At 37.7% G+C, this 23,182-nt stretch overlaps 1 protein-coding gene across 1 annotated transcript; it reads left to right on the top strand.

Annotated features, from left to right (window-relative positions):
* The first annotated feature begins 332 nt into the window (after positions 1–332).
* LOC119084126 (ras-specific guanine nucleotide-releasing factor 2-like) lies at positions 333–23,182 on the top strand. The gene is made up of 22 exons (XM_037193976.1): positions 333–659; positions 726–794; positions 1,736–1,894; positions 2,144–2,250; positions 2,305–2,452; positions 2,750–3,674; positions 3,730–3,850; positions 3,918–4,024; positions 4,080–4,322; positions 4,382–4,528; positions 4,737–4,958; positions 5,020–5,855; positions 5,915–6,015; positions 6,080–6,259; positions 7,407–7,427; positions 10,346–10,495; positions 10,564–10,768; positions 10,829–10,926; positions 13,667–13,786; positions 16,951–17,113; positions 21,102–21,299; positions 22,698–23,182. Exons 1-22 carry the CDS (start codon positions 570–572, stop codon positions 22,884–22,886), a joined length of 4,599 nt encoding a protein of 1,532 aa, XP_037049871.1. The 5' UTR covers positions 333–569; the 3' UTR covers positions 22,887–23,182.

The raw sequence follows: 23,182 nt of genomic DNA, 5'->3' as shown, positions 1-23,182 counted from the left end.
GACCTCGGCTTCGCCTCGGATCAACAAAATTCACACGAAAACTCTACTTTTCATCTTTTTTATCCTTAGTTATGTAAAATACTGTTTTATTCCATATATTCTGCTGTGATTTATAGAACCAACGCACTTCAAGTAAACAGGATCATAGTCGACAGCTGCCAGACTACTGTTTCGTGTGAAATGGTTGTTAGAGTGTTTTGCAGTTGTGTGACAGTGTCGAGTTTCAATACCCTATTTAGAGTATCACTCATGCTTGAAGTGCGTTAATAGAATCCATTATCCTTGTGAAAATTACCATTTTAAACATTTGCCTTTAAATAAAGGATATTTCAGCAAAATGCAAAAACGAATCCAAACGAAATCATTGTAAATAATGTCAAGTTACCTAACACAATATATCAGTACCGAAGGAATAAAATCAAACTACTAATGCAATCAACAATCTGTGATATTTAAAGTAACTAAAACCTTTGTGTGCAGCAATGACTTAATGCACACACCAACTTAAATTTACGTTTCGGTTTACACAACAACCAAAAAATTTAATTGAAAAACTAGTTGTTAGCCAAATGTTGAGCCCGAAAATGCAACGTTCGGTTCGTGTAAACGACACACAACTTCTTATGCTAGCAGAACGAGCGCAATATGATCATTCAATGGTAATTTATATTTTAAACAATAGATGGAGCTGACTGATAAATTAATAAAAACAATAAAAAATTTAGCATGGACTACTTCAGAAACGGTCGTCCGACAATCACAAATGGCAACTTAGATGGTTTATTCTCTATCAGGTAGGTAAACCTAGACGTGAGAGAAAAGAATAATAACTTGGGACAGTTCTTGATTCTGAAAGATCAAGTTCTTATGACACTCGTGAAGCCTTAATGGTGAAGGTTAAATTTGAACAGTTATTTGGCCGAATATCGTTGCTGCTACGTTTCCAAAATATAAAAGTTTCAGTTGCACAAAATGAACTCTTCCAAGTCGATGGAAGAGCAACTAGGAAATTTTGCTGCCACTTCCTTCATAATCAAGACAGAGTTGTCTTAACGTGGTCTTTCAGAATCTAGCCGAAATAAGATTGTAGCCGCCAAAGACATAGAAACCCCTAGACTGAGTTATACAGTTAATGTCAACCTAATTGGTGTAAAATTGCGGCGGTTTTCCAGCCAGCAGGTCCACAAATAATATCACATTACGTATGCGTGCCGATACGGTTATACCACTATCATGTTCGTGTGACTGTGAAACCCTTTTAAAGACGCATAAGCAATGTAAGAGTGGATCAGCTGGTATAACAGCTGTAGCAGACGGTGACACAAATTAGGTTGACAGTCACTATATTTTAACCTGTCACAGACGGCAAGCATATTAACAGTTTTACTATCTGATCTATTACTTCATTTGATCGAAGATTTTCAAAGATTGATTTCAGAAATCTTTTACTTCATTTGTTTTGACCACGCTTTTTGCTATAAAAGACTTCATTTGTCGATGTTTGTCGTTTATTATTGCTGTCGTAGTCGATAGCAGATGAAAGCAGTCTGTAACAGGTTAAATTAAAAATTGAATTCAAAAAATCGAATTCTTTTAAACCAACTTAAGCCGCGGCTTGAACAAAAGGTGTCCGTTCCTTCAAAAACGGCTCTTTCGCTCTTTCGTCTGATTTATTCAAATATTTTTAAAATTTTAAATTAATGACATTTTGAACCTTCTCTGTCTATGTTTTCAGAATTTACTCTTTTACTACGAAACAGAAACGTCGACTAGACCTTCTGGCCTAATATTTTTAGAAGGAAGCTACTGTGAACGTTTAATTGCACCCAATTGTATAGGTCCTCCTGGTATATCGAGTCCTATGCATAAACCACACAAAGAAGAGAAACTTCAGGTAGGTCTGACTGAAATCCCGGATTTCCGTTCATTGATACTTCCCACGTAAAAAGTCCCACTTTCGGATCGAAGCTGTTACTCTCCGTTACTCTGATTTCTCTCATTTCGTATGCATTTTCGAACGGCAAATGAAAGAGAAATTAGAGAAACTAAGAGGGACAGCTTATATACGAATGTGGCATTTTTTACGTGAGCAGACCAGTATTGGGAATTTTATTACTAAACACATATTAACCACACTTTTCAGCATTGTTTCTCGATATCATATCGACGTGAAAACCAAAGGCAATACGACTTGAAAGCGGCAAATGAATCAGAGTGTGCTACATGGATTGTGGCAATACGTGAAGCAAGGTTCGTATTTTCCACCTATTACTTCATCACTTTAGACTCGATGAATTCTTTCAGTTTCAATAAGCTGCTGTTACAAAAAGAAGAACTCGAACAGAAGCACGTGCACTTGCTCCAAGTGGTCGAAAGTGAGAAGACTGCTAAGTGGCAGTACACCCAACAGTGCGAAGAATTGGCATCCGAAATTAAGAAGCTGCGCGCTGAGGTTAGTATTTACAATCTAGTACTTCGTATGATGAAATACACTCACTTGTTGTGGGGTAAGCAAAAAATGAACAATGAAAAGTGTGATTTGATGTATGTCGCACTCTGTTTGCTGTCTCTACAGTCAATAGTTGCACCTCATCGTTAGAGTGGTTCGTGGACTCTACAGACGTATGTAGAACGAAAGCATATCGATTTGCTTTTCTTATAATTCGCTAACGAGCCCAAGTTGCCTTGATGCGAACTACGACCTACAGTGGACCAACCACTGACGAATCCAAACTTATTTTCTCCTCAGATTTGTTCATTGCGTCGAGAATATTCACATCGTCCATCGGTATCTCAAACACCTGTCGGTCGAGGTAGCTTCAGTGCGGGCTCAGCAAACGCAGATGATAATTGCTCGTTAAGTGGCTTTTCCGATCAGGTGCAAGACACCGCCGAATTGAGAAAGATCAAAAAAGTCCAAAGCTTCTTCCGTGGCTGGTTGTGCCGACGACGTTGGAAGCAGATCGTTGAGGAATACATCAAATCACCGCACGCTGAAAGTATGCGCAAGCGAAACAGTTTGGTATTTAGCATGGTCGAAGCGGAAGAAGAGTATATGGAACAATTGGAAGTGTTGGTCAGTTGTTTCTATCGGCCATTTAAAATGGCGGCCAGCTCGAAGAAGCCACCATGTTCGCATGAAGACGTTAACTCAATATTCCTTAACTGCGAAACGGTGCTATTTCTTCATCAAATATTCCTCAAAGGTCTCACCTCACGCTTAGAATCTTGGCCAACGCTGGTTCTAGGTGACCTATTCGATATGTTGCTGCCGATGTTGAGTATATACCAGGAATATGTGCGAAATCATCACTACAGTCTACAAGTTCTAACCGAATGTAAAGTAAATAATGCAGCTTTTGCAGCCGTTCTGAAACGACTGGAAGGAAAAGCGGCCTGTCAAGGTCGATGTATCGAAACCTTTTTGACGTATCCAATGCATCAGATACCAAGGTACATTATAACGTTACACGAGCTATTAGCACATACTCCACACGACCATGTCGAACGGAAGAGTCTAACCAATGCCAGGCAGCAATTGGAAGATCTATCACGTCAGATGCACGACGAGGTATCGGAAACGGAAAATTTGCGGAAAAATTTGGCGGTTGAGAGGATGATTGTTGAAGGCTGTGACATACTGCTGGATGTGAACCAAGTGTTTGTGCGGCAAGGTAAGCATTTCTTTGAAATTCATGTTCAGTTCATGGAGTGTACAAATCCTTGTAGGAAGTCTGGTTCAAGTACCGCCTGGTAAGGGACGAATACGAAGTCGTTTAACATTTAAGAGCGAGAGGGAATCGGTACGACAATGTTTTCTCTTTTCGAACAATTTGATCATTGCTACAAGGTAGGTCGAAGAACTGACTGTCAAATTTTGATAGAAAGAAATTAATTTTCGGAATTTGTGTTGCAAGGACTTCGGGTGGGAGATTGCATCTATTGCCGGACGTTGGGAAGATTCTTCTCGCTGAGGCCACTCTAATCGAAGATCCGAGTAGTGATTCCGAGAGAGACGATGAGGGTATGGACGCGGCATTTCTTCCAAAAAATTATTTTTCAACCGATCGGAATTTCAGACGCCGAAGTATTGTCGCAACGCACCCAAGGCAGTACATTCAGTGTGAACGAATCGGTTGTCAGCACCAGCAATCGTGACTTCAAAATTGTGGTCGATCTGAAATCGGGTGTACGTCACTGCATCCATTTGGTGGCGTCGACCGTACAGGAAAAGGAGGCATGGATCAGCGACATATCCCAATGCATGGACAATATTCATTTGCATTCGATGCTGTCGCCGGGACTAGTTGGCTCGTCCGGGGGTGACAACTTATTCAAATAATGCATGAATGAACACTAACGAAAGGTATTACTTTTGAAGGTTCCATAGCTGCCCACCATGCTTTAAAAACTGATCCTCGATTATTTAAAGATGATGTTGACATACGCTTCTCAAGGACTTTAAATTCTTGTAAACTTCCTCAAGTTCGCTATGCTACACCTGAGAGATTGTTACAACGCTTAACAGGTACGCGCGATGCATTTGCAATATTTTTTTTGATTTACCTCAATTTTGGAGACAGGTGGGTTTGAATGACAATGGAATTAGATTTAACCATTCGGTTATAAGGGAACGTCAAATGAGCACCACGAGATCTTAAGACTTTTATCATTCATTCAAGCCCAGCGTAGCCAAGGTTTCACCAATACGTGACACTCGAATTTTCCGTTTTCAGATCTTCGGTTTCTATCTATTGACTTTCTGAACACTTTTCTGCTTACGTACCGTGTATTCACCGATAGCGAAACAGTTTTAAATGCACTCAAAAAGGTGTTCTACGATCCATCCAACGATGAACCATGCGACTGTGAACCGCAAACCGATTTTCTTGATATACCCGGAGGTGATGATGGCCAATATTCACCACGTCGAACATCGGGTGCTAGTTCCGTTTCCGGTATGCGACTAGAATTTCGATTAAAACTCGAAACTAACGCGATAACATTCCAATATTTCAGGATATTGCTCGGAGGGACCCGATCGAGACCGTTCGCTCAGTCAAGATTCCACTTCGTTAAAGCCAAAGGGAAAACGCATTCTAACCAATCAGTCAACGGAAGAAGGGCTATCCTGGATACCGGAAATGTGCGGTCCAACGATAATCAAAGAATCGGAAGACTGTGACATCAATGAGGCCCTATCGCATGATGTGGTAACTTCAATTGAAATTACTACGACCACCTCGCAATCGGACAATTTATTGTCCATTCCGGCGACAACCATTGCAACGTCTAACAGTTTGGACACGTTGACAGAGAGTACTCTCAGTGGGCCGTCATCACCATCAAATCTGAGTTCAGTGACTCTCGTCGGTTCGACGGGATCGGGAAGCTTCGAAAGAACAGAGTCGATAACAACTGAATTATCATCAACAACTTCGACAACAACGACTGCTACCACAACCATATCAGCGACAAGCGAATCCAAACAATATAAATTTGGCACAGCTCCCACAGCTCCGTTGCCCGAACGAATTCGACCGAAAGTAACTGCATCAAAGGAATCGGATTCATCGAAAATTGTAATAACCCCGTCACTTCCGCCAACCGTCACAACGACACACTATGTAGAAAGTACAGAACAGACAGCCAGTCAAGAATTGCATCAGAAAATGGTCGAAATCGATGAACCAAGGCCAAAGAGTAGATCGTCATCGACTGTGTCATCTTTACAGCCTCACAAAACATTGTTGGACCGCAGACCGAGTGCTGGAGCTAATATTCAAATACCTCATGCTGCTCTGTGTCAACACCGGCACAGTCTGCAACTAAATGGGGACTCTGGTTTGCCTCGCGTAAGGAAGCTAGGAATCGAATAGATTACATTGTATGCGCTCACGTTTCTCTCTTTTAGGGGAGTGAACGTTCTAGTCCACGATCATTTCATCGGATTCAGAAAACACCCGAAAAAACACGCAAACATCTGTTTGGAACTCCTCAAAAAGAGCCACCCAGGTTTGAACGTTTGAGTGTGACGATTAAGGAAGAGCGGTAACATATTCGGTGTTTCTCTTTGCAGAAGGTTCTCCGAAAGCGATGATGATATGTCGTCCTCATTATACACTACCCCAAGGGGTTCTTTAGGTGGATCGTCGCTCGGAACCATGTCACCAAGAGCATCTATTCAACAGGAACCGATCAATCACTGTAGCAGTAAGGTGGGCGTAGTTATAACATCGTACAGGCAGTCCCAACGCAGGTAATTGAATATTTACGTTTTTGGTTGCATAAGTTACACAAGATGGGATAGGCTAGCTCGTCAAAGATCTGATTGGATGGAATTAAAAGAAAGTTTGTCGCAAAGATACTTTCGCGTAGAACGGACTCTGAATAAAGATTTGACTGAATGAGGTCACGTGTGTCCCTTTTAACTTGGTTACTGTTTCCTACTAAGCTTATCATTACGGGAATATTGAATTACTTCAGAATCTTTTGAGTAAACGTTCAACAGATCCAACAGTATTTCAAACTCCACACAGTTGAGTCCAAGAAGGGCGTCCGTGTTTCCGAGTAATTCTTAGACCTACCTTGATATATATTTACCTCGATTCTTATCCGAATTCTTATCCGAACGTTTTTTTCGGATATTTGACGGTCTTCAGATTTACAAAAAATAATAGTTAAGTGCCTACGGCCACGATATGACGAGGATGACACTGATGCATACCACACATCGTAGAAAATTCAAATATGGCATTGATCGCTTGGTGACAAGTTAAAAATCCGAAAAATTTGAATTGACTGACACGACAGGCCTTTCAATGAAAAAAATATTTTTGAATTCAATTCGTCACTTGGTCAATAAAAAATTTCAATTTACCGCAACTCCCTCAATCAAGCAGAAACATATGTAATAGGCAGTACTGTTAGGGAGCTGTTGTCTGGATGTTTCTTAAATGTAATAAGAAGTGATGTCATCGTTTTGTCACCTCTTTAATCCCTTTCAAGAAAATATTTTTCTCACAGCACCCACGGAAATGATTCATTACCCGATGACATTTGCGGCTAATTGATCATTTCGACGGGGCTTCGCGAGTAAAATAACTTACGTAATTGTTTGGACATTGTTGTTTTAACAAGTGGTGGGGATTAACAAATTTCTCACCCGTTAAAATAGGAAATGTTTCAAACAAGGACAACTTAAATGTTTGCTTCTATTTACTATAAGTGTTTGTTCAATTTTCTTTATGCTACATTGTAATTCATCATTCATCACTGTTGAAACATGGATTCTACTCTGATATTGTTGTCCGTTTCAAAAAATAAACATCAACTTTTCTTCAATTATTACTTAATTTCTGCGCGCATTCATTTCGTTATTCATCTCTGAATAATAATGCATGAAGTTTGGATCCTGATGCGTTGTGGTGAGTTCTACGATTTTTCTTCAATCATTTCTATTGGCATGCTATTTTGTGGATTGAATTTTTATTGTCGCGCTTAGAACATTTTTGATTTTTGTACCACCCTGTTGAATGTCGTTCAAAAACATCGACTCGTTTTTTTATTTTCTGAATGTTATAGTTTTCGGCAACAACGATTATCTGTTATAGTAACTTTTAATTGTCTTCGGCAATTGCCTAACATCGATGGTATTTTACGACAATTTTTATGGTAAAGTGGTACACCCGTGGATTGAACTGATTTGATATTTTTGAGTAAGGCTGCGAGCGCACTTACGCCGTTTAGCACTCCGTTTACGAGTGAACAATTCAAGCTCCTCCCACTTTCCATTGTTAAAACGTAAACGGAGAGCTAAACAGTGTAAGTGCGCTCGCAGCTTAAATAATTGCATCTATCCGTAGCGTCACTCTAGCATGAATATAGAGTGTTCATGGAGGGCGAATGCCACTTTTTAACTGATCTGTGGTAGTGGTACTATAGAGTAAGCCCAGTTTGTATGCGATTCCTCTATTTTGACATGTTTGGCTTACCCACAAATTGGTTAAAATTGCTTGTCAAAAATACCGCTCCGTGAACACTAGAGGAATAAATTGGAGGTCGGTTTATCGTAAAGTTGCATAAACTCACGCATAAGACACAGTTAAATTATCCAGCGATTCACATTGGTTGAAACTTTTCACGCGTTCGCTTCGGTCAATATAAAACACTTTCAACGAAGTGCTAATTTCAATCTGTCAAGTCTGACAGTATAACAAAAGAAAAATCTCTATCTCGTTGCAATGTGTAGTAGCTAGAGTTAAAAGCAATGAAAATGTGAATGATAGGTGTAAAATGCATAACTCAAACTTAAACCTGCCTCTAATTTTGACAGATAAATTTACTGCAAGAAATGTGGATTATTTTCAAAGCTCTTGTTGCAATCATCAACTTCACACAACATAGCAAGAGAACACATTTTGTAAATGTTTTATGTGAAGACATTGTTTATTGTTTTATCATTTTTCTTTCCTTTTCGTTTTTACCCAGACAAACTGAATGCTTATGATCAAAGGAAAAATTAAAACAGAATTTTCATTCTCTGAACGAATAGGGGTTCTTATTCGAGTTACATACCAATCCGAGAATATTTTTTTCTTTTTAAATTGATGCAGCTTATTTATGTCACTTTTATGATTCACTTCCGTCACATTAAAACGTGCATACGATACAAACTTAGATGCGTTCTCAATGCTTGATTTCCACTTACGAGAAAAGCACTCAGCTTTCTCTCCCTTTACACTTTAAACAATAGAAAAGAGGTATGGTTTAGCTAAACGGAAGCAAAAGAGAGTGGTTTTTCTGTAAGTGTAAATCAAGTTTAATAAGTTCATAGAGTGTTAATCGAGAGCAAATTCAACGTTCGAATTTTCGACATATTAATTTTGTACCTTCCATCATTTTAGCATTACCCCCGAGGCCAGTTATGTTGAACTGAGTTCCTACATCTCTCCGTTAACATTGTTACAGAGCGTTAAAGGAGAACGATATCTGACTCGTTTTCTTCAACTGATCTCGGGTTCATACATCGAAATAAGAAACTTTTTGAATGCTGACCCGGAGATCCGGACCCTCCTGAAGTTGTTGCAAAAGAAGTTGTAAAATTTGTAAAAGGAAAATGTTTCTTGCAACAACTTTTGCAACTACTTCGAAAGGCTGGGAGCCGGCTGAAGTAGTTGCAAAAGTAGTTGCAAAATCTGTAAAAGGAAAACGTTTCTTGCAACAATTTCTAAAGGCTGAGATCCTGTTTTCGCTCTCCTTGAACACTATACAATTTGACCCCTGTTGCACGAACGTATTACTATACCATTGTAAGCATGCAAGCGAATTCAATACCCGCTCACTGTGAGTAAAATTAGCGAGTCAAACGAAAAAGTAATTTTTTGAGTGATCTGTTCCATTTGAAATGCGACCGGATGTTGAGTGCGAATGTTCACGTTCTCGCGCTCATATCTCGCTCTGGAAGAGTATGCTACTGCTACAGTATGATTTGATCAATGAACAAGAAGGTGGAGACATCAAAATTTAAATGGGTCGAAAACGAAAATATCACAAATTTTGACTGATATCGCCACGTCATCTTGCTCATTTTATGAGAGTTTCTCAAAGTACATGTCAAGACAGCCTCGAAGGCGGGTAAAAGCACAATTTGAATAAACTTTTTTGTTAGTTAAGTTTAAATTCGGGATCAACTCAGAGGTGTCTTATTCTGTAAATTTTTGTGAATTTTGGTTCCGCCACCCAAGGTTGTATATGGACAGGTTACAGGTTACGCAGATCATCATTATTACACTGGGGCAGTGTTGCAAAAAATGTAATGCATAATTACAGCGTAGTTTAGTGGATTTTCTGCTATATGGGCCCAACGACCTGCTTAACCTCTTCATATAAAAACTTGGCCCCAGCATTAATCATATCTCAAGTGTAATTCTACATTTGGAGAAAAACGGAAAGAATTTTCACACAGTCATAATCAACTCAAACGACTTAATGTGGTAAACCTTAAACATTTCGATAAAATATTGTATTATTCATATCTGTAATTAGTTTATTTTGACTAAAAAAAAACCGGTAGATTATCTTAAGTTAAAGTAGAAGTAGCAACAGATAAAATTTAGTTAATATTTGTCCGTCCCTCTAATTGATAAATTAATCCTTTTTGGATAGACGCATCGACCAGTAATATTCCTTATACAAACAAGTGCAATAATTTTGTAGAAAGTAAAATTGTAGTTTGCTAGACCAGCACCAAATAACTTCACACCATTCATTTGATCGAATTTATTCACTTAATAAGAATGATACGATTCCGACATCCGCATTAACACCGTTAATAATCACACAGGAGTAGTACGTCAACTGCTGCAGCTGCATTTGCAGTGGCGACATCTGCATCAAGCAATCCACGCGACGAGCCCCCTGAGTTACGATCGTCCAATCGTAAAGAATCTGTGGTTAGTTCACCAGCCACCATGCGGGTGCTAAATGTGTTAAGGTTCTGTTATACCAACAAAATAAATTGTCGATGTTTACTGAAAAGACAAACAAAAATTACTCTCGCAGGCATTGGGTGTCCAAACATTTTCAGGATTTCGAACAAGATGTTAATCTGCGTTCTCAGGCCATTGTATTTTTGGAGGACATCACATGCAGTCCGAACTTGTTACCGTCCGAACATCGTGCTGCCTCACAGTTATTACGGTTGTTAGTTCGTGATGATTTAGACTGCGGGCGGCAGCAATTGGAAATTTTACTATCACAGCCGTTGGTAAGTAAAAACAATACTAAGCGTTACAGTAACCGTTAAGAATCGGTTCTAAATTTGCAGGTTGCCAGTAAAGACAGCATCGAAACGTTGTCGGCTCTAGAAATTGCTGAACAGATGACGTATTTGGATCACCAGATTTTTATGAATATTCGAAGCGAGTGAGTACTTTGCCTGTAGATGCTCATAATTTATTGAAGAAGCTCGGGTTCGCAATAACGTTACAAAGTGGTGGTACCGGTATTTCGATATTTCTGTTTTACCAATACCGATTCGATTATATCTTTGTTGAAATAATTCACCCAACAACTCCAATAACAGGCACAAAGAACAGATTTTTTTTAACGGTCATTCGGCCTCTTATTTTGTAGGGAACCGGAAGGTCTGCAACGCAGTGGCCTATACCAACATAAAAAAACTGAATTTATATGATAATTTTAGACTACTGCGTCGTGGAGGTCTCTTATTTAAATTCTGTTCTCGTATTTAAATTCTGTTCTCGTGCCTGTTCTTGGATTGTGTTGCTAACAACCACCTAGCACGAATTATGACATTAATCAAAATCCAACAGTTTTATCGTTGTTATGTTGGATTTTCGTACAAACCTGCCTGTCAGAAATGTTTCGTAGAAACGCTGTATCTGCTGTATCTTATTGACGCGAAAGACATCTTTCACAGTAGAATTTAAAGACTAATTCACGCCGTAAGTGTGCCTTAAATTTGAATTTTAAGTGAACGTTTCGATGAAAAAGTGAACCGAAAAGTACATTTCAACGCCTCCTTGTATGAAAATGACGCTACGTTAGAAAGACCTTCGCACTTTCCATTTTGAATTTCGACCGCACTTACGGCGTGAATTGAAAAAAAAACCTATCCGTCGTGCCTCCGATACTTGAAATATTTCCTCTGGTGCTCTTGTGCTCTATTGTTTAAACACATCTGTCAAGTAAACTGAGCGCCAATAATTTTGATTGAATTTATTTTTACTAGAATCTGCAAGGCCTAAGCTTACAGACCACACACAGACGTGCGCATTCGAATTTCGATTTTATTATGTCAATTGGAAAATTGTGCCTCTATTTACTTGACAGATGTGTCTAAACAATAGACTGTGTAGAGAGCACACTGCAGCGGAGTGTAGCATGAGAGTGGTAAACGGAACAGTTAAAACTTGCTGGAGTTATAGCTAGCTGTCAAAATAAAAGAAAATTGAAATCGACCACGTAATGTTTACAACATTCTTTTACATTCGCCTTCCATCGAAAATACGACTTTAAATCGAATTCGCATATTTAGAAAATGTCAAAATGTTCACCGCTAACCCATAGACAAATTTGTAATCTCTAGGGATGAAATATTGGAATTTGTAATCTCTAGGGATGAAATATTGGAAATTGTTAACCTAGAGTTAACAAACTGGAAAGCGCCGTGTATATGATACAAATCGATCATAATTGTAGTAGACATAGCAAACTGAGAGACTTCTCTCTCTTCAAAAACGAATGCTGTCAAGAATCGTTGTCGTGTTGTTGCAATATTTTTGTGTGCTATTGAAGTGATCGACATATTTTGTGTTTGTTTGGTGCTTAGTTTTCGATTAAATTGATAATTTTTGGTGTTTTTCGTGATTTTCGATGAAAGGCGAATGTAAAAGCCATTAAATGACTCGGGTCGAAAAAGATTTTTAAAAATTCTCGGTGTATGTGTGAGCCTCGAGGGTATTGTAACATTCGAATGCGATTGTGAACCTCGGTAAACCTCGGTTCACAAACACGCATTCTCATGTTACAATACCCTCTCAGCTCACACATTCACCTCGAATTTTTAAAAATCGTTTTTCGACCCATGTGATTTAAATAACTATTGTTTCATTTTGACAGTTACACCTCCAGAGAAAACTGACTCAAAGACATCTCAACTAAAAAAACTGGTCTCTCTCTATCGATTTAAACAGTCTATAGATCACAAGAGTTGTGGAGATGTTTTTTTTTCGGGTGTGAGACTACCTTAAAAGATGTACTGCTGCTCAGCTGAAAAGTCTACTTTGGGGCGATTTTTTTTCATAAATCTGCTTTTCTAAAAAAATATATCCAAAATTGCCCTCACTTTCGGTTCCGACTCATCTATTTTTTATAGAAATCTAGCACATTGTGGTTGTACATTTTTCAAAAAGGATTCTAATTTATGGATATCATCGAAAATAAAATATGAAACGCACAAATGTAGGCTCCAATTACAGTTGCATCGTTACCTTTAAATAGATTTTCGATGCGTCGACATTTCAAATGTGAGCATCAGACGTCAATGACAAAACATATATTGGAGATCCCTGCTATTTCAAGCCTTCTTTCGACGCCCTTAGCATGTAAAATCCATTACATAACTAGGGATGAAAAGTAGAGTTTTCGTGTGTTTATTGACCTCGGCTTCGCCTCGGATCAACAAAATTCACACGAAAACTCTACTTTTCATCTTTTTATCCCTAGTTATGTAAAATACTGTTGTTCTTGGAGATTGTTAACATTTAAAGTTGTGGGAAAAATCAAAAATTGGTTCACTTTTAAAGTGAACCCACTGTAGCGGTGTCGTTTTGAACATTACATCGAAAATTGTGAATTATACCGAAACGAAAGTATTGGAGAACTATCAGAATATCTGTATTTCGTATGGATCTATTCACGCCGTAAGTGTGCTTAAAATTTGAATTTTAAGTGAACGATTCGATGAAAAAGTGAACCAAAAAATACATTTCAACGCTTCATTGTATGAAATTGACGCTACGTTAGAAAGACCTCCGCACTTTCCATTTTGAATTTCGACCGCACTTGCAGCGTGAATTGCAAACCCTTGTGACCATTCGCAACACTTTGCTTCATCATCTGTTTCATTTTATTTTTAAAGAGAGTTCCTGGGGCAGTCCTGGATGAAATCGAACAAAAAGACCAGAGCCGAACATATTATCCAAATGACTAAGCGATTCAATGATGGATCAAGACTAGTATCATCGGAAATAATATCAAGGTAAGGTGTCAATCCAAGAAGATACTGTGTAATTATACAAGCGTGCACGTGACACTATATTAATACCATACACGCTATAAATACAATGTTAAGCATCTCTTAACACAAAGCTTCTCTCAACACAAAGTTAATTGTAAATTATACCACTCTTGTTAATGCACTTACATAATTATCTCCTTGGGGGTAGTATAGCAACGTTGCTGATTTGCTTGCATGTAAAGGCTTCTGAAAGGATCACGTTTACTGAACATAATCTTACAAAAGTTTATGTGTTTAGTTTAATGCTGTTCATTAATTTGAATTTCATTTCCATGAGAAGGTATCCGTTTCGAACGACAATGTAGAAACGTAAATATATTGACGGTTTATTCAACCGCAATAAATTGTAATTATTGGTTGGATATTAATAGTACGAAAATATAATTTGCTTTCATTAGCACATAGTATCTGCAGTCGGCATGTTATAAAATGTTTGAATTGCGATTTTCATTTCATTCCACTGGCAATTCAATTTGCTGTCATATTATGGGACGTCGCTTCGACAGAGGTAACATCTCACAAGTCAAAAACAATAGTTTTTCCTCGATGCGACGGCACAGTCACCATATTATCAGCTCTCTGCATCTAACTAAGCAAATTGTTGCTGTAGCTACTGCTATAAAACTTTCGCGTATTTTCCTCATCAGCTGCCATTTTTGCCCCATATCTTTTTGCGTGTCGAATTTGTAAGCGTCACCTACACCGATATCAGTTCTTTTGTAAGTGGATAACACTACTTGCGTCGCACTTGTAAGTAAGTGGTTTTGGGCGATATTAGTTCGTTTGTAAGTAATTATTTTTCAGAATTTTGTCGCAGACAATTATATTGTGTAGTTTGAATAAAAAATTCTTCTAACAAAACTCTATAACTTTCTCTTTGATCTGAACCTTCCAGCTTTCATTTGACGAAATTTGAAAATTTGGCGAAAACCGAAAATTTGACGAAATTCGAAAATTTGATAAAAATCGAAAATTTTACGAAAATTCAATGTTTGAAATTTGATATAACTTTCATTTTGACCAGAACCTTCCAGCTTCCACTTGACAAAAATCGAAAATTTCACGAGATTCGAAAATTGGACGAAAATCAAAAATTTGTCGAAAATCGAAAATTTGACGAAAATAGAAAACTCGACGAAATTCTATAAATTCAAAGCAACTTTCTATTTGCCATATTTTCCGAGTTATGGATGACATAGCTCGCACTTAAAACGCTCATAGCTCCCAAATAGACGAATTTTTAGGAAAACCATGAAACACGTGTCGACTAGAATGTGAAACTCTATAAAATTGTTTTTTTTCCCTAAATATTCCGCGACGAATTTTTTTAATTTTCAGCTTCGAAATACTAGAATCGAATTGGATTTGAAATAAAAAATTTGATGTGCACGGGTGAGACACGAACTCTCAGCCTTCAACTTGCCGTCAACCTTCAACCCACGGTAGCTCGATTGGTTAGAGCATCAGCCCGGCAAGTTGAAGGTTGTGAGTTCATGTCTATAAAATTGTCTTTTAAACGAACTTTCTGTCAAATTTTCTGAGTTATAGGTACCATAGTTCAATAGCTTAACACGCTCATAGTTCCGAAATTATAAGCTTTAAATGAAAATTCCTTCAAATTAGTTTCTTAGAATTACGTCCTTGACATACCCTGAAAATTTCATTCAAATCAATCGGTAAATTTAAAAGTTTCGTTGTAACAGAAGGACAAAGGTTGGTAAAATTCATCAATTTCAAAATGTATGAAAAACCATTTCTTCATACAAATTTCCAAGTTTTGAAATTTAATATCTCGTCCAAATTTTAACCTAATGTGGCGTGTGATAGCTCGTTGACCTCGTATGGACGCATAGATTACGAATAAGTGGGGAGTAGTAGGAGTGTAGGGGAAAAAGTAAAAAAAGTCCATCAGTTCACCAGGTTGGCTCGCTTAGTATGTCTATAGTACGTAGGTGGAAGCGCTGATTTTCAGGGGATATGATGTACCAATGCATGTGTGCCAACTTGTAACAATTGTGCAGAACTTGTAACAAGAATAGACCGGCTATAAGCCTAATGAGGTCTTTTTTCTTTCTCTCAATTTTCTCACTTCTCGAGATACCAACTACCAAATACGTGAGTTACAAATAGGCAAGCAGGAAGAATAGTTTCTTCAGTCGATATCTAGCTGTTGAACAGTTAACATCGCCACCATCGTTCTATCAGTTTCGTAGTCAACTACCAATTTTGTATTCAACTACCAAACTCAACTATTCAACAACCATTTTGGTATTCAACTACCAGTTTGGTAGTCAACTACCAAATTATCAAATTATAAATACTCAAGCAGCCTAAATAATTTCATCAGTCGGTGTGCAGCTCTCAAACAGTTAACATCTCTACCACCTCTCTATCAGTATGGTAGTCAACTACCAGTTTGGTAGTCAACTACCAAAAATTCAAGCTTTAAATAGGCAAGCAGGCAGAATAATTTTGTCAGTTGGTGCGCAGCTCTCGAATAGTAAACATCTCTGCCGAAAATTACGTTTGGTAGTCAACTACCAAATACCAAGTTTTCGAATTGCAGTGCCAACTATCAGCTATCAATTATCAGATAACAAATAATTATTATTTGCCTGGTGTTGATTTGCTCATGGTTACATTGCAATTTTCAATGTCAATCTAGCTGACAACTACCAACTACCAAATACTCGAATCTAAATAGACAAGCAGGCAGAATAATTTCATCAGTCGGTGAGCAGCTCTCGAATAGTAAACATCTCTGCCGAGAATTACGTTTTGTAGTCAACTACCAAATACCAAGTTTTCGAATTGCAATGCCAACTATCAGCTATCAATTATCAGATAACAAATAATTATTATTTGCCTGGTGTTGATTTGCTCATAGTGACATTGCATTATCAAATAATATGTTCCAAAATTTTCATAAAGTTGGAACACCCGACAGACAGACAGACAAAGTGTCCACAATAGGGTATTTTTTCCTATGGAAAAAAGACCTAAAAATGCAAACCCACTGCTTACCGGTGACGACGTCGCTTGTAGAACGAGTAATGCGAGAACAAATGTCTTACCCCATTATCACACTCTAATGTATTGGATTTTGATTGATCTTTAAATTCCAGAAGTAGCATATCGTCCCGTGTCGCTGCTATTGAAAAATGGACGGCCGTAGCTGACATCTGCCGTTGTCTGCACAATTTCAATGGCGTGTTGCAAGTGTGTGCAGCATTCACGAACGCAGCCGTGTTTCGCTTGAAAAAAACCTGGGACAAAGTTCCGAAAACGGTAAGTGAAAATTGTCTTAACACTATAATTGGTGTGTGAAGTATATTATGTGCTGTAATAACGTACAATGGTATATATTGGTTGATAAATTGTTTCTTGTGATCTGCCAACAATAAATTTATTATCTTGTTATGTTATTAATGCTGCTGTTGTGACTGAGACGATGCTCGTAATAAATAATTTTCTTAATTCATTAGAATATCTTCCAATGTCATATTTTGTTATAAAATACAATAATTGATTGATATATCTTTCACACAATAAACAAACATTATAAATCTTAGCTTACGAGGAGATGCTATCAGTGAGCTCTGCTACCATAAATCATTAGTTGTACATAGACGTTAGACAGTGCTATGTCACAATAGTTTGTCTTTATCAATATTACCGAAACGTAAAATACATCGATGTCATGTGTGTATTTTGTTCATAAATCTGTGAGTCAATAACACTCTTGGCATAATATGGTATCATGCATTGTATGAGCTGCTTATATGTTCAATATTGTTCGCATAATATATACAAGTACTTGGTACTCTGTAGTCTCTGCAGAAGAGTGTTACATGAGAAGACTTTAAGCTTAAACATCGCCAATATATTGTATATCATTGTTGTGTTATATAATCTTAATCATGTTATATTAGTACGGTCTGTATGCGATGGATACCATTCCATTCGTGAGACTTTCCAAACATCAAAACACGGTAGAGAAATGTTGAGTTGGTAGGCATGTGGCGAGACAGATGGAATATATCGTCTATCTCGTGACAAACTGACGTATCTCCCAAAAACACAATGGAATTTCATTGTGTTTAAAAGTCTACGCTAGTTTGTCGTGTCGTCTATCTTGTGACAAACTGACGTATCTCCCAAAAACACAATGGAATTTCATTGTGTTTAAAAGTCTACGCTAGTTTGTCGTGAGACAGACGACATGAATGACAGCTGTCACCCATGAGAGAGAGTGTCTTACAAAAATGACGTCACGCCAGAGAAATAATGGGCTGCGCCTATCCCTGTGTGTTCATACATGCGAAAGAATCCTCTCAATTTTACATTCAATTTTGACCGATTGATTGGTTAAGCTGCGAGCGCACTTACACCGTTTAGCTCTCCGTTTACGTTTTAACAATGGAAAGTGGGAGGAGCTTCCATTGTTCACTCGTAAACGGAGTGCTAAACGGCGTAAGTGCGCTCGCAGCCTTTTAATGAAAACCAAAATATGTTTCTATATGCACATTCTTCCCCGGCCGTGAGGCGCCGTATCATTTCTCTGCACGTTATGTTAGGAGACATCCATAAAGTACGTCCGCAATACAGTGTTGTCAGACAAAATAATAACTCGAGAAATACATTTTTCGGAACGTAAATTCATGCTCAAACCCCTTTTTAGGTAGGGTTAGGTCATATATTCGAAACTTTAGAAAATCAAAATGGAGTTATCAATGATTTTTGACCTGTCTCACAACACTGAATTGACGACATCCTTTTATTGAACTTTTGACACTTTGATGATTCATGCGGAAAGGAATTCAAAATTGACAGAAATTTCTTAGAACCGTCACGTGAATACACCTCCCCTAATAACGTGACGTCACTTGTGAACGATCCCCAAGCACTTTTCAATTACAAAAGGAATTTCATTGGAAACAGAAAGAGAGTCCGAAAATTCCTGAATTTCCAGAATTCCATACCATTAATTCATTACCATAAGGGGGAATGTTTCTAATCAAGAAATTTTCGAATTGCTGCTCATCATACAGAAAACCACTTCTTCTCTATGACAGAAATAGTTAGCCTAATTTAATCTCTCGAGTTACGTTAAAATAGTCCACACTACCCCATGTCATACGCATGCTACACATAATACTCATATACGATATGAGCTTTAGTATTTTGTGGCTTTAATATTTTCTTTCTTGTGTGTTATCGGCATTCTTTCGCATCTTGAACTTGAAGAATTCAATTTTATTGTATGGAATTTTCATACAACTCGGTTCACCATAACTTATGTGGCAAAAGTCAAAGCTTTCGATAGAATAATACACTTCGATGACTATATAGAGCGTATACATAAATGGTTGTTGTGTCTTATATTATATGTTCACATCAACACTGCCTTTCGTTTCGGGTCCCATTTTCTTTTCTATTTTTTTTTTTTGTAGCTATCAATCAGACATGACAGCCGATAAAGAAATCTCGGCTGCCGGCTTGTCAAAAATTGTATTTTACATGATGAAACAGGCCTATAAAATCACCTTTTTAAGGAGTCTCCAGGAAAAATGTAATATATGTAATATGTAATAAGTAATTTTACAACTAGTTAAACGTGTATACTAAGAGTTGGAAAGTGTGTGCCATGCCAGTTTGTTTTGTGGGTGTGGAATATGGATGTGTAAAAAAATGGAATTCGTGTGTCAAAAGTGGAAAAAACTCTTTTGGTAAAAAAACAACAGATAGATGATAGTTTTGGCTACTGGGACGTCGCTTCTATAGATAGAGGTAACATCTCGGCGATTTCTGTAGGACGAATGAAATGTCAAAAATACCCGACTATTTCGAAAATTGGTCGCCAGAGAGATGCTAATATGACGTCTGGGTCGTTTCGTCGGATAGAGGGAATATATCGAATGATTTTGAATTTGGTCGAGAATTGAATTCTTTCCAGCAATTTATTTCGTTGCAATAGGTTTGTTCCAAATAACTGTAAACCCGAACTTTGACAACACGAACGACGACGATTTCATCCACAGAGATGAACATAACCTAAGAGGGATTCTTTTGAAAAACAGCCTACCGAAATCGAACGCATTTTCCAGTGGACTTTTTTATATGTGCCTAGAAAGGTATTCGACCCTAGAAGCCAAAACCACTTAAAATTTTTTTTTCGAGATTTTTGTGGCTGGTGAAAGGTGATCAAAAACCGAAAACTTGCACTTTTCTTACAAAAATTTATCCAGTTACGCGAGCCGTACAAGGTCGTGCGGGGTGTCATTAGAATGGTAATCACATGTACTATTGAGCCGAATAGGGACTTATGGGTTTAAAATTCACTGACACTGAAATGTGTGCAGTTGAAGTTTTCAACCGAAGACTTACATTGTTCTTACTGAAATTTCTCGAGGTACACAAAACGTACATGGTCGTGTAGGGTGTCATTTGACAGGTAATTTAATGTGCTTTTGGGCCAAATAGGGTCTTTTTCGTGAAAGTTGAGGTTAAGTTGCCTTATGTGGATGAAATTTGACATTTCGAAATGACCTTGGACCTTGGTGGTTTAGAAAAAAATTTCAAATGTGTAGCTATGATGGTTTCTAATAGTCGCATATCTTTCAATTTTTTGTCCCAGTCGCCAAATTATCGTCTATCTGGCTTTCGCATTTCTCTACGACACTTCCAACAGCCATTAATAGCCACTAGTTTTCGTTTAAATCTGAAGTTTCAGAGAGTTATCAGCTAGCGCTTCTGCCCGAACAAAATATTTTGGCGGAGGGCTTAACGCCGGCTCCCGTTTCTTTTACTAACGTATCGGTATTGCGTAAAAAGGGTTCAATAAATATTGTTTTTATTGTTTGGAAACTATAATTTAGTGCAACATATCTACACTTCTACACATAAGAAGGGTAAACTTCTGACTTCCTCATCTGTTCAAACTACTTAAGAAATAAGTTTTATGTTAATGTGATTAGTTTCGTATGGATGGATGTTAAGTTTCGGACTCTCTTTGGCATTATTATGTACAGCTGAATTTGACCGGATCCGTTCACAACGGTTGTTTGTCTACACAATAACTTTATAATTGATTTCCGAATTTCGTATTTTAATGGAATATTGTGTGCATTGTTCGTATGTATACCTTGCTACTATTTCATGTGCTTTGTTCGTTCTGGCTCGTTTCGCAAGGCTTCAAACAAACAACATTGTACAATAATCAATTAAAGCGCAAAATATGTTAATGTCTGAACTATGTTCACGGAATTGTTTTCAGATTAAACACACAATTACCAAACTACAAGCTGTTATTTGCTCGGATGGTCGATTTCGTGCCATGCGTGAAGCGTTACACCGCTGTGATCCACCGTGTATACCGTATTTGGGAATGTACTTGACGGACTTGTCGTTTATTGAAGAGGGTACACCCGACTTTACACAGGATCGGTTGCTCAATTTCTCCAAAATGAGAATGGTAAGTTTTTTACAATTTTTTTAATTTTTATAAGGTACACTGTGCTGTACATGCTTGCATTGTTAGTGAAAAATGTATGTTCCTGAGGGTCCATTGAAAAATGATTGAAATATTACTTCAACCATAAATCTGCACTGCATCGTCTGAATTATGAATAGAAATGATAACATATGGCGTTGAAATTGCCCCTTTGGAAGTATGGAATCCAAGTCTTGGTTCACTAAGTCCATGCAGAATTGGTGTAAAAATTTCTTAGAGTTGATAATACGGCGACTGGGATGAAATGTCATCTCTCTGATGTCCCAGTCACTATATTATCACATCTGTGAAAATTTTACATGCCATGTTGAATTCCTAAGGGGCGGAGGTAATACCATTCAGACGCGCGCCTAGCACATTAGTTCGATGCTAATGGCACCTCCTTTTAAATGGTTGTCTATGATTCACAAAATATTGTGTCTCTCACTAAACAGATGGCCCAGGTTTCCAAGCAATTTTGTATATTTAAAGAAAGCGACAGATGGCGTATCGAACTTTCATGCCACCGCACATCTGATTCGGTTATATATGGCATTATACCTCCGACCATTTATCTACCTTGGAATTTTCATTGTAGAACTCAGACTAAACAAAATATTTTAATTTGTGTGCCACTTCAGCAACACGTTCGTAAAACATTGTGAGGCAAAAACTCCTATATTCGAATTTTAATCGAACTCGACATGCTATACAGTACTGTAACGCTACAACTAACACCACTTTGAATGTACCATTATGTTGGATTAGCAATCAGGCGAGTCTCTGTCACAAATAAAATTATGAAATATTTTTCCGCCTAAATGTAGGCAAAGGGTCAATTGCTAAAAGAAGCATGGCGCGTGCCATTGGCACTTGGGTGCAAATAGTCTATATGAAGACTATTGGCACTTGGATGCAAATAGTCTATATGAAGACTATTGGCACTTGAGGGATCAACAGTATGTAATATGACAGTTTGTAAAAGGGATCAGTCTGCAATGTTACAGTTTGCAAAAGGGATCTGTATGTGGATGTATCTTATGTTAATAAAACTTGATATAGACTATTCGCACCCAAGTGCCAATAGCCACTTCGATTTTTTATTCCAAGCTGACACATTTGTACTCGAAATTATGTTTTCACTTTTTTCAACTGTAAAAAGTTATCAGCGATCAAAAATTTCGAAACGCTCAAATGTAGGCTACAATTTAAGCGTATCCTTGTACCCTCTTAACGTTATACGAATATTCAATCATTTTTCTGGTAGTTTCCACGTTACTACATTGGATACTTTTATATTAGCTATAGATATATGAGTAACGTAACGTCCCAATTTCCAGTCTAAACAAATATGTCTCACGAACATAAAACTTTTTACAGGTGGCTCACGTCATTCGTGAAATTCGACATTTTCAACAGACGCCATACAAAATCGATCACATACCAAGGGTAACTGCATACTTGTTAGATTCATCCTTACTGCTGGACGATGAGGAGCTATACGGCCGTTCATTACAAATCGAACCGCGAAGTTCACGGTTAAGTGCCCCCAATACACAGTTGGTGTAAATCGGATATGGAATGAAGAAGCGACTCGCATGAAACATGAAACATGTAAGTTGTTAATGAGTAAAAGATTGGACATTTTATGGTGGATTATTATTACTTCTGTTCGCTAACAAAATTCTACGTAGATAATAATATAAAATAGAGATGAAGGGAGAGAGAGAGAGCGGGGAGAGAGCTAGATATAATATATGGAAAAAATTCGAGAGACATTTTAAATGTAAATCGTAAGTGTTGTTGATCCAAAGAAAATTTATGAAAAGAAAACCAAAAAATTATAAATAATAGTTACACTTTAA

The sequence above is a fragment of the Bradysia coprophila genome, unplaced genomic scaffold, assembly GCF_014529535.1.
Source record: "Bradysia coprophila strain Holo2 unplaced genomic scaffold, BU_Bcop_v1 contig_732, whole genome shotgun sequence".
Lineage (NCBI taxonomy): Eukaryota > Metazoa > Arthropoda > Insecta > Diptera > Sciaridae > Bradysia > Bradysia coprophila.
This window is presented reverse-complemented; position numbering and strand designations above follow the sequence as displayed.